Raw genomic sequence first — 12,982 nt, 5'->3', positions numbered from 1 at the left:
AGCAGTGATACATTGAACATCTCTTGTATAAGTATTTACGATGTATCCGAATTAACTTTATTGAGAAAACTTATCAATCTTAGCCATGACCATTAGTCACAAAGAAAAGGATAGAAAGACTACAAAAGGGTTGAAAACTTGACCTATTTTGCACAAGTAATACTACCTCCTTGACTCTAACTTGCGCTTTAAATGAAAATATCTTCTTACCTACTAATCTTAAATCCGATGATCTTGGTTTTATAAGTTCAATCCTTTTGAGGATAAAAATACCTTTTGTTGGTATCCTTATGAAAAAGGGAGAACTTTAACTGTAAATTTGTCCTTGAAACCATGTCCTTAAGTTATTAGCTTCTTTAATCACACACACTATATATACTATATATATATATAATTAATATAAGAACTACTGATCTCTCTCTCTCTCTAACTATTTCATCTCCACAAACTTCCAAACAAAGAGATATATGTAAAGTGTGATTTGAAAGATTCTTTCTCGTTGTTGTCTTTAGTTAGTTTTATGATGAAACAACAAACGACCCTTATCTCTCTAATGGGTATCTCTTCTTTGGTTTCTTTCCCTTTTGATCAACCTTTTTGAAAGGTTTTGATATATACTTATATTGAGATCAAAGAAGAGAAACAAGAATCAAAGGAAAGCTAGCGTTCCGATATGAGCACAGTTAGTATCGAAAACATATTTATGAAACAACAACAACGATACTACTACGGTTATGGTGGTTGTGGAGACAGTTATAAGCAGATCGTTAATCTTAATGAGCAGGATTTGTGGGTATGAATATTATAGTGAAGTTTGCTTAGGATCTGATCAAACGATTGGTCCAATGGCCGAAGACGATTCAAGAACTAATAGCATAAACGAACCAGGTTCAGGTTCAAAGGATGTCGAAGAAGAGAGACATGAGAAGTGGCTTCAATTAGGTCTTGGCGGGCACACGACCGGTCCAGAGCTCAAACTTGATCCAATCCAACAAGCGGCTACAAGTGGCAGATTGATAGAACTTGATCTCTTACCTGGTAGTACTAATAGCACACAACATGTGAGGGAGTTCCGAGCTCCTCCTCGGTTATTAGCTCCTAATAGGATTAGTGACACTAGTATTACAACACCTTTGTTCTTGCAAAATCCAAGAACAAGCTTAAGTTTTCCTAATTATTCTGAGATCCCATGGGGATATAGGCCTAATTTATGGAATCCCACTCAAGCTTCTTCTTCTTCTTTGGTGCCGCTAGGACAGTATTACTCGCAACCATTTCAACACCAAAATATGGGCTTGGCTGGTCCTAGCTCCGATGTGAGAGTCGCCGATGCTCCACGGAGACCACATCCTGGTATTTGGTTTGTTCTCCAAGCATCAGAAAATCAGTAAGTACAAGTTTAAAGAAAAAAATTGAACATGGAGAAAATTAACCCTATAATTTTTTTGAACTTTTTTCTCTAATTTAGTCTAGTTTTTATTGCAGATCAAAAGAACCATTTTTGCCTCAAATATCAAAGAGCTACCTAAGAATCAAGTAATTCTCTTACATTTTGTTCATGAATAGCTTAGCAAAAAAGGTTAAGTTCATGAATTAGATCAATCCAAGAGAATCACTCTTTCCCTTATGTGTCAATGTGTATTTTCTTTATTTATTTTTTGAATTCTACAGAGATGAGAGGATGACAGTTCGATTGCTGATGAAGTATCTAGTTAACAAACTGAGTCTGAACAACGAATCGGAGGTATTTAAAGTCATTTTAATGCAAGTGTTTTCCTTTTGAATGCAAATTATATAGTGGTTGATTGTGCTCCCTTAGGTATTAAATTGGCATATAAACTCACATTTAATTTGTAAATAAATAAAGCTGAAGAGACATAATTTCATTGGAGAATCCAAAAACTAATAAACAAATACCCATCTCTTCAACCAGAAATTTAGTTTCATTTCTCCTATATGCTTAGTTTTAGAAACATAAAAGAAACTGCATAACTAAGAGAGCTTCACTACTGGCAGTATTTATTTCTTCTGATACCAGCCTATTCGGGCGCTTACCTGAAAAAAAGAAAAAGAAAGTTTGGTGGCAAATATGTTTGTGTGACATTTATACATGCATTGTTAGCACATCAGATGGTTACCTGTTATGGAAAGTTGACCTAGCAAGTAACTCCTTGGCTTATTAGATAATAAATTTTCTTAGTTATAGTTCTAAGCTTCATGTTTAATCAGTTGTATCAATTGTCTAGTGAATGGGTTTAGGTGAAGGGTTGAGTGGAGATAATGAACTTTAACTGTTCACATCAGTTTTGTTATATATAGGAAATAACATTTTATATTGTATTGGGAAACACCAAATGAAAGAGAAAAGAACCTAACAAGAAAAATCCAACAAAACAAGCATTTAATCATACATCAACCCTTTAAAGAGTTTATATATAGAATTGAAATAATCTAAAATTAGAAAGAGAATTCTAATCAATCTAATCTTACCTAACATGAGAAAATACTAATTATAGATAAATACCTTCTAATATATATTTGATCATTCCTTGTGAAAGAACCTGCCATTGGTAAATCTTTCCTTGTCTAAGACATTCTTTGTTTGATCTTGTATAATACTTACCCAAATTGTGATAATGCATGATTAAGAAAAAATGTCATAAGGTTGCATTAAATCATGGAAAAATCTAAAATTGAGAAACCAAACATCATCATCATTTCTCTGACTTGTCAAAAATATTGTCAAGAGTCCCATAAGTTCTTTTTTCCCATTCAACTCCATCTTATGTAGAGGCATGTCTTTCACTACTAATGGATAACAGTCTTCTCAAGATAGGGAAAAACATCGAGGAAAAAAGATCTCCATTTCTTTTCACATCGGGTAAATTACTTCATATATTGGTTCTATACTAAACGCTCTACTAGTTTTATAATGTAATTAATACTTAGGTTACCACATACTTGCTATTGCAATTGAGATGAGGAACTCCAAGCATACTGGAGATTGCCCATATCCATATCACATAGGAAAGCTGTGGTAATTCATTGCATATTTCTAGTCTCCAGTTTTCTAAGTCATTTTAGATCATTTATTAGTGTTCATTCTGAGTGGCAATGACATCAAGTGCAAGGTTTGGAGTTCAAAGTTCAATATAAATGCGTGAAACAGTACAAATAGAGTTTAGCTATGGGAAACACAATAATAAGGTACAGGTTGATCATCTTCTCATAAAAGGTATGAAAAGATTAGATTAGATGAGGATTACATTAGATTAACTTCTGTGAGCTAGAGATATTTCAATTTAAGATTCTTTCTATTGTTCTCTATATAAACCTCACTATGGTTTTTTTAATCTCATAAAAAATAGATAGATTTCAATTCCTCCTAAGAGGGAAAGACGTCTAGTAAAGAAAACATAATTCTAAGCATTGAACTTTAAGTAAGAGATAAATCTTATAATTTGAGAGATTTCCATTTTCTACTAAAGGGCAAACATTTTTCCCTTGAATCACATTTGATTTCTAGCCCCATTTCAGTGATTAAAAGTATTTTTTTAATGGAGACTTTGTTTCATAGTTTGGTTTTGATATGATCTAAAGGTGTAAATAGAGTTTGAAAAACTTTATATGGTTTAATTTTTGAACTAAACTAGTTGGTATCTTCAATATTTTTTCCTTGAATCACATTTTCTAGCCCCGGTCCAGTGATAAAAATAATTTATTTTTAAATGGACTTTGTTTCATGGTTTGGATTTTCAAATGGAGACTTTGAAATGCTCTTTCAAATATTTCATATGATTGATGAGTTATTAAACAATGCCTGGTGATTATAATAAGAATAGAATAGGAAGGAATAATCAAATTGAAGTACTCATGGATTTACAAGGTTACTCTTGGTTTAATGATAATAGATTATTCTAGATTTAATACATCAAAAACATCTTTTTGCCTCATATCAAAATGGCTTAATTTATGTTTTTTCCATTATTTACTTATATATTTATCCATTTTATTGAATTTATCTTATTCTATATTCATTTTATATATTCAGTTTAAAAAGTCATGTTCACGAGTCTCACGTTTCATTCCATTGAAGCCACTTGCCCAAGACCTCCCACTTTAAAAAAATGGCTATAATTACACTCAAAGCTTTCATGATGCTTGATTCTATAATGCATTCAGTCAAACCTTTCAAGAGATAGATCATTTATCCCCATAAGCTTGCTCAGTTTCTTAAAGGGAAACTGTCAGTATGTGAAACCGACATCTTTTTTTTTGCTAAGCAAGAGAGAAAATTGTATTAAAAGAAGAAAAAATTACACAGCATGAACTCGTCTAGGACTCGGGAGATTCAAGAGATCACCCATAAGAGCCTTGCGAGCCAAAAATGGAAGAGAATTTACAGAATCAAAAAGGAAGAATAAGTAGAAGACACATAGGAAGCAAAAGCATCTACTTCTCTCTATCTAATTAGATGTTATACTTGCATGATATTGGCGAATCTTACTCTAAAGTGGTTTAAACCATTTTTAGTAGAAAGACCTTTGGTTGTCCCTTCTCATAGTGTTGGATTCACCAACAGTGCTGGTGAAGAAATTCATATTTTTCTTGTGCGATACAAATTGATTTACACAATAGATTCTCTCTTTATCTTGTCACCAAAGCTAGCTAATGCATATATTGGGAATCCATTATTTTTAGGAGAAGTTGTACTGCTTTCTTTAATTATCTCTTCTGTTTTTTTTTTGTCCTTTTTTTTTTTTTTTGTTTATTGTTCCATGTCCCACACAATAGAGTATTAGAGATGGTGTGAATTCAACTCATTGTGATGACATATAATGATACACCAGACCATTTTAGGATGCATTTAATAAGGTGTGTGTATTAATTGATGCACCAATTCTTCCCATGAAGATTAGGATAAAGATGAGATTAATATTAGATTATGATTATGTAAGCGTATCTTATATTAGTTAGCGTTTACTTCAAAATTAGATTTCTTTCATTTACAACACAAACCATATTGGAGTTCATGTAATTTTCTTAAGAATCAATAAAATTCTATTACTCCTTAATAAGAGAACATGTTTTCAAAGACAACTATGAGTATTTCTATTATTAAATTTAGGAATAATTAACTCTTAACTTCCCTTCAAAAGTTTATGCTAAACTATTGTATATGAATCATAAATTTTTTGTTTTCTAGGTTTGATAACCATATAAATAAATTTCAACAATCAATTCTTACAGCTACGTTTGTTTCTCTATTACAGCTAGACATGCTATGGTAGTTCAGATATTTTAGGTTGATGAACATTAGAAGATCCTCATATGATGATCATTCCTCTTTAACTCATATTAACTCCTTGAAGTTTACATATTCAACTGGCCCTCTAGGTGCAATCCGAAATACTTCTCTTGTTTCCTTATACTTCATCAGTATATGAACTAATAATTAATATCAGCCATGTCACCAAATTCTCCAAACAAGGGACTAGCCAATTCAATCGACTAATTAATTGGCAAATTGTGATTTGCCAATTAACCTCTTCAACCTCAAGATCATTCTGTCTTCTTCAACCTTCACTAATCCCCAAAAAAATTCAAGAAATTTTCTAGATTTATCTGAATTAAATCTAAGTGATGATAATCTGCCGAATAATTTCCAAATCTGAACTTACTATGGTTGAGATTAAGATTGCACCTTATTTCTAAGAAACAATTGTCAAGTTCAAATAGGCCAAAAGCAACTACCATGAACTAGTTTTTGAAATTGTATAAATCTTTTTTTTTTCTTTTTTGGCTAAATTGCAAAACTATGGTATTGATAGAGGAAACAATACAAGGGAAGAGCCCTTAATTATTAGCTAGAAATTGTATAAGTTATGCCATGCTCCCTCGCCTAAACATATATTATATATGACAGTTGTTAAAATACATTCTAGCTAATAATTAGCATATATGATACACAAATCAACATTCTTTTTTTTTTTTCTTTTAATTAAATAATGATGTATGGTCATATATTTTGTTATAGAGGTCAAGCCTTTTATGCCTCCATTGAATCTCTAGGATCTTCCACCGGCCAAGTGATTCTAATAATAAGTGGGGAAATGACTTCAACCAAGAAGGTGATTGCCATGTCTCTCAAACTGCTAGACCTCTTCTTTGGCACATGGCATGCAACTAAGTACCCAATCATTTAAACAATAGTGGGTGTGAAACATGAGATGCATCAACATGCATTAAAGAAATTAAGTAATCTTTGATTATCCCACAAATTTAGGAGAATCCCTCTTTCTCTTTCCTATACCTTTGAAGGACAATATGATCTTTGAGTGATTGGATCTCAAATGAACCTGGTTTTCAGATTCACCATGTGTGGTGAATTTTCATCATTATTTTTTTGCTCATCTAAGTCTCATAATTAAAAGTACTTTAATATATTGTTGTGAAGATAAGACACAATCCATGAGAAGATTTGATTTTAAAAAAAAGCATCAATCAGTAAAATAATCAATAGATAGAAAGGAATGAGATGTCTTTCAAGGTGGGTAGTTCTTCCTTTTCTTTTCTGTTTTTTCTTTTTTTTTTTTTTTTTTTTTTTAGGTTTTTACATGGATTCCATTGACTTTAAGAGCTCTAGAACATATTCACATAGATTATCCTGACCTAGTTGACATCAACATATAAAAGAAATATGATTCTAGCATATACATCATAAATCTGATCCTAGGGACAAGAGAATCACACGTAGACCGTGTCTTCTTTACACCCATCTGCATGCGTTATCGCCTCGTCGTTTCGTCATGCTTTCGACCAATTCAACTTAGCTTTTCAACTAACATCTTACCCTACACACCTAAGTTTTGTGCTTAAAAATTCTCCCATAAGTGGTGCACTTTGTAGGAATATAAAATACTCCATCATCACATCCACAACCTACACAAAAATAAAGTTAAATATCTAATAAAGCAAATATTTTACGTTGGAGGAAAGCAATGCATGAAGGATAAATCTACAACAGAATCATTCCAACTTGGTGAAGAGGAGAAAACTTGGACCATATAGACATAACAAGACAAATACATGTTTATATTCTAAGTGTTGGTGAGAATGAAAATGCATATAGAATTAATTTAAGGAGTTTTAGAAGATTTTATATAAAGTTAAAGGACTTCTGCTTATTATTAGGGTTTTTGAAGGGAGATCAACGTGAAGAAGACGTGCATGAGATTCGTATATTAGAGAGAGAAAGAAACGAGAAATCGTGCCGATTCCTCGCCGTACTTTTTGGGTCCGTTACTATTTCTTAAGAAAACTCTATTAACACACCAATATTTACTTGTAACACGTAAGAAAAAAAAGTTTTTTGTCAATAAAATCTCTCTTTATTATTATATTATTTTTTTTTAAAAAGGAATAAAATGTTGGCGAGGAAATGAGCGAGTCTAAGGGGTCATGATTCTGCTTTAGGAGAAAAGTTTAGTTGGGTCCAGTAATGATTAAACTCGGGCAGCTTAAGATGGTGGAACGGGCAGTCCTAGGCTCTTGGCTGGTTGGTTTCCATCGCTGACCACTGACTGAATTAATAACGTTTAACGGAAAACGGGTAAAGTAGACGTTAAATAATAAGGTACCAAAAAATAAAAAAAATTGGTATTTATCTCTCACCTATCGCACGTAGGATGTAAGCATGACTTCAATAAGAAAAGTTAATAAATATAAAATATTAATGAAAATGAAAAATGATCCAATACTTAATGTGCACGCTTTTAATTGGTCCACCTGCAATGCTATTATCGTTATGGGAATTTTTTTTTTTTTTTTTTGTGTCAATCTGATAACTTATCAAGATAAACAGCAATACCAAGGTACTTAAAATTTTCTATTCTAAAAGCAAAAGGTGACCTGATACTTGTCAAAAAGAATCTGATGTTTAATTTAGATTTGTAGTAATATTTAGTTGAAATCATCTCTTTGATCCTGATATATGTTTTTTTTTATTTATTTATTATTATTATAACTTTACTCATCTCTTTGGTTGTTGAATGTAATTTATTATGTCTTTTATCTCAAGAGTTGGATTAGGGTTTAATCTAATGGCTAGGATAAGTTCCTACTTTGTATACTTATAAATATTAAATTTTAGAGGGTTTTTTATATAGAGATTAGGGTTTTCTTTTCTAGGCTTTGAGAGAGACATGGAGATGGATGTACAAGGGTTCCAAGACTTGGGTTAGGGATTAAAAATTGAGTCGTGCTTCCCTGTATTATTCTCCTTTGATGTTTTAGTAAAGAAAATTAGATTTATCTATGAACATAGGCATCGTTTTTAAATCTCAGAGTTCTTTGATTTTTTCCTCTTTATTATTTTTGTCATGATCATATTGAACATGAATCTTCAAATTCACAATAATTGGTATCAAAGGAAGTAGATTTCTACACAAAAAAAAAAAAATACAGATTGATTGTGTTTTTTGAGATAATGTTTATTTTCTTTTTGGATTTATACAATGGTCGTGAAAAGTTTGACCATGAAGTTTGAGGTCGAGATTTGATGGGAATGATAATTTTAATCTATTGCAAAGAAGGGTGAAGGACATCTTAGTCCAATAGAGTCTAGCTAAAATGTTGAAGGGGAATTCTAATAAATCAAAGAATATGACAGATGTTGATTGGGAAGACATTGAAACGAGAAAAGTTAGTACAATTCGATTTTGTCTTACAGATAACATTTTATTTTAATATTATGGAGGAAGATTAACACCAGAACTACTGGAAAAGTTAAAAAATCTCTATATGAATAAAAGCTTGATTAACAAGTTATTTCTAAAAAGAAAATTTTATTCCTTGAAGATGGCAAAGAGTGTAAATTTCCTAGAACACATGAATGTATTCAATCAGATCTTCGATCAACTAAAGAAGATTGATGTTAAGTTGGAAGAAGAAAATAAGACTATTTATGCTTCTTACCCCATGTTTAGATTCTTACAATAATTTAATGATAACACTTTTGTATGGGAGAGATACAGAGAAGCTGGAAGAACTCAAAGTAATACTTCTATCAAACGATATTAGGAAGAGGCCCAACTTGATTGTAGTGGTCAAGGCTTGATTGTCCGTGGAGGGAATCGACGAAGGACTTCAGATAGGGGATCTAAAGATAATAGAAGTAGATCTAAATTGAAAGGGAAGAACAACATACAATCTACTATTACAAGGAATATGATCACATTAGGAAGGGTTGTCTGATTCATGCGAAAAAGAAATAGAAAGAAAGTGGGGATAGTTATAGTAGTAAGATCATTGCAGTGGAGAATAAAAATGATCATGATGATTATTACGAGATGTTCTCACAATCTCCAAATGTATGCACACTTTCTCTAATGATGATTATATATTAGATTCAAGTTGATCCGTTCACATATCTTCTAAGAAAGATTATTTTGATATGTTCCAAAAATAGAAGAAGTGTAGTTTCCTTGGGTGAAGGAACAATTTGTGATGTCATAGAAGTTGGTACGATGAAAATCAAAATATTTGATGGAGTTGTACATACTTTGGATAGTGTGGCTTTTGTCCCAAAGATCCGAAAGAATCTAATATCATTTAATAGGTTGGACTTAATGGATTGTAAGTATTCAGTTGGAGGTGGAGTTATAAACATCACAGGTGATTGCATGGTCCTAATGAAAAGAGAAAAGTATGATGAAATGTATAATCTAGCTAGAAATACAATAATAGATGGTATTTTCAAGACCTTGATGGAAGGTTCAAAACAGGGTATACAGAATAGTAGACGTCTACAAAAAGTCTCTTTCACATATGAGATAGAGACATATTTGTGTTTTCAAGTTGTTAATAATTTTTGGGGTGGTTCCTATATTTCGAGAGGACAAGTCGAGGTCCTTCTTCGGAGTTAACTAAGCAATCAGCTTGAGGCAGCTGCACATGTGCATGGGACGTGCGATCAAGTCGGGGTGGACCAAAATGATTTGATGGTGTGTGTACATGGTGGTTTTTAAAAGGCCAACAATTGTTTGTTGTGTTAGTAGATAGGTAAGTGATTTAGCTTGATTCATGTTTGAGGTGGAATTGCATCGTGCGCATAGGTGATGAAAAATTCATTGTGTGGGATATGTGCAATTTCTCATAGATGATGCAAATGTATTCATCTTCATTCTCACTATCACAATTTTCAAATTTCCAGTGTTTTTTTTCGACTTTGTGTTTTTCTTCTACTTGGAACTACAATCTAGATTAGTTGAATGAGTAGGGATCCAGAACGGTGTCCCGTTCCTACCAAGGTCAGGTGACACCCCATTTTAAGCCTCGTGGTATTTTTGGGGACCCACTAACCGTATGGATTTGTGGCCCATCCCTTGGTGAACCTACATACCAAAAATCATAGTGTTTGATAACTTGTACCACTTAATCTAAGCTCTTGAAAAAGAGTTTAAAAACAACGATTATAAATCATTCTTAAGACAATGCACATCACCAATCAAACTAATATTTTGTGTGTAGATTCACTAAGGGATGTACTACATATCCATATGATTCGTGGGTCACCAAAAATGCCACATGGCATAAAATGAGGGTGCCACCTGACCTTGATTAGGAACGGGACACCGTAGGTGGTAAATGTGAGATTGTTAAATCCGCATATTTCCCAAGGTACCAATGTATTTGCCTTTGTTTTGGTGACAGTGCTTGCTGCCATTATCATTTAAGCAAAAGTTTTGAAGTTAATTAGGATCATGATAATAGTCCAACAGTTGGAATAAATTTTATTTTACCACCAAATCATAAACCCAAATTTTATTTTATTGATAAACCTATTTTTTAATGAGTTTAGTAATTTGATGCTAACGGGATTTGAACCCACGTCTTTGGTATCATCACTCAAAGGTTTTATCAAATAAGCTAGAACTCATTTTTATTTTTGACTTATTGCTTACACATTTATGAGAAGATCATATTTTTCTTATATGTTATATTTCATTTTCATTATGAGTCTCTAATATATATTTCATTTTTCTTATATTTTTTTTCTTTTTCTAATGAAGCAGATTGAGATAAGATGTAGAGGGCAACAACTTGTACCATTCTTGACGTTGCAACATGTTCGTGATAACGTGTGGAGAAGGATGGATGCTGTCACTTTACTTCCAGACTGTTCAACCACAGATCACGTCATGGTTCTACACTATGGTAGGATTGCTTGACATCATATTTTAATTTATTATCACCCCCTCCCCCCCACATGTTGTATAATTACTCAATTACTACTCCCCTCATCTTTTTTATTTATTTCTTCTCTTTCTACATGACGGGTGCTGTTGCTTTTTTTTGTTTTTTTTTACTTCTTTAATTTCAATTCATTGAGAAACATCCAAAATTATAAAAGGTTGTGGCGTAATTAACATCATCTAGAATTTGTTTCCCAAGCTGTAATGTTCAGGCTCACAATAGTACAATGTTGTCTGTTTCGAATCAAATCCAGCACTATTTTAAAATACGTTATATTATATATGATTTAATTTGTCCTTATAGACCAGGATCTAAACGTTCTCATATTTGATGTGGGACTAATCACACTTCTTCCTACCATTTCACATTATCACGTGATGGCTCCACTTCAATCCCTCAATCTCTACAATCTTTTCCATGTCCAGCCAGTAGCACATTGACGAGGTCATGACACAAGTCATTATAGCTTTTTTGTTTTGTTTTTTTTTATTATTATTTACTAATTAGAAATTTTGCTTTATTTGATCATTTAGTGTGTACCCCTCACACTTCTCCCTGCCATTTCACATTGTCACGTGACGGCTCCACTTCAACCCCTCAATCTCCGCAATCCTTTTCATGTCCACCCAATACAGCATTGACAAGGTTGTGACACAAGCCACTATATTAATTTGACCATTTAGTGTACCCCACCCCCTACATACCCACCCACCCACTGCGGATGTTTAGAGAGCTTTAGCTCCCTAAGATTGATAGAGGAAATTACTGAACCAAATATGTTTTGCCAAAATTATTGAATCAGCCATGCTATTTAATATTAAAATGATCATACGGCCGGTCTCATAATTCTTTTTTTTTTTTTTATGTGAATAATTATTTGATGTACAATCTACCTAGGTTAATACTATTGTATACGTGCATATCATACATAGTTAGATCATATATAGTTAGATGTATGATTTTATAATAAATAATTATTATCTCTAATTATTTTTCAATTAAGATGAAGATTGAACTCCTATTTTGACGAAACGTAGCATCAAATGGTTCTAAACAGCTTGGAAAGGTGCATGAATTTATATTTAGTAAAATCCAATCTTACACAAGCCCATTTAGGGTAGGATTTGGTCTTAACCTACTTAAGGCCCACCTTTTCAGGGCTGGTGAAGGACTCATCCAAGTCTAACCCAAACCTATCCATTGATGCCTGGGCTGTGAATGGGTCATGCAGCACAGCCAAGCACCTTGTTTGCAATCGCCCGTTTAATTCTTGAAAAATTCACGAATTTTTCATTTTTTCAATTAAAGTATTATTCTTCTAATTATTGAGCTATTATGAATAATTCACGTATTTTAAGTTAAAAAAGAATAAAACACGAATTTTTATAAAACTCGGTTGAAAAAAATGCTAATGTAACTTCATCTATGTTATAAAGTGTAAACTTGTACGTTGCAACGTGTAACACAAGTCGAATTTGAAGCAGCCATGCCTCCAAATTTTGGAGGAATCCTCCATTTTAGGTGAGACAAGTCCCTTTTATCTTTAAAAAAAATAATGATATGACCCTCTACATTTATTTGATATTACACTTCAACTTTTCAAATAGATGATTTGTCCTCTGACTTCAATCTTCTTTTATAAAGCGAAGGAACAATAACCTCAATGCCCTCACTATCACCACTATATCATCACCAATTTCATCGTAACCAACATGTTACCAAAATT

At 32.5% G+C, this 12,982-nt stretch overlaps 1 protein-coding gene across 1 annotated transcript; it reads left to right on the top strand.

Annotated features, from left to right (window-relative positions):
* Positions 1 to 468: 468 nt before the first annotated feature.
* LOC147405346 (RING finger protein) lies at positions 469 to 11,446 on the top strand. Its single transcript, XM_086432688.1, has 4 exons — positions 469 to 1,387; positions 1,486 to 1,536; positions 1,672 to 1,744; positions 11,076 to 11,446. Exons 1-4 carry the CDS (start codon positions 735 to 737, stop codon positions 11,229 to 11,231), a joined length of 933 nt encoding a protein of 310 aa, XP_086288814.1. The 5' UTR covers positions 469 to 734; the 3' UTR covers positions 11,232 to 11,446.
* Positions 11,447 to 12,982: the final 1,536 nt, after the last annotated feature.

The sequence above is a fragment of the Akebia trifoliata genome, chromosome 3, assembly GCF_017979445.1.
Source record: "Akebia trifoliata isolate Shusen 1 chromosome 3, ASM1797944v1, whole genome shotgun sequence".
NCBI lineage: Eukaryota > Viridiplantae > Streptophyta > Magnoliopsida > Ranunculales > Lardizabalaceae > Akebia > Akebia trifoliata.
The sequence above is the reverse complement of the archived record's forward strand: the minus strand, read 5'-3'. Positions and strand labels throughout refer to the sequence as shown.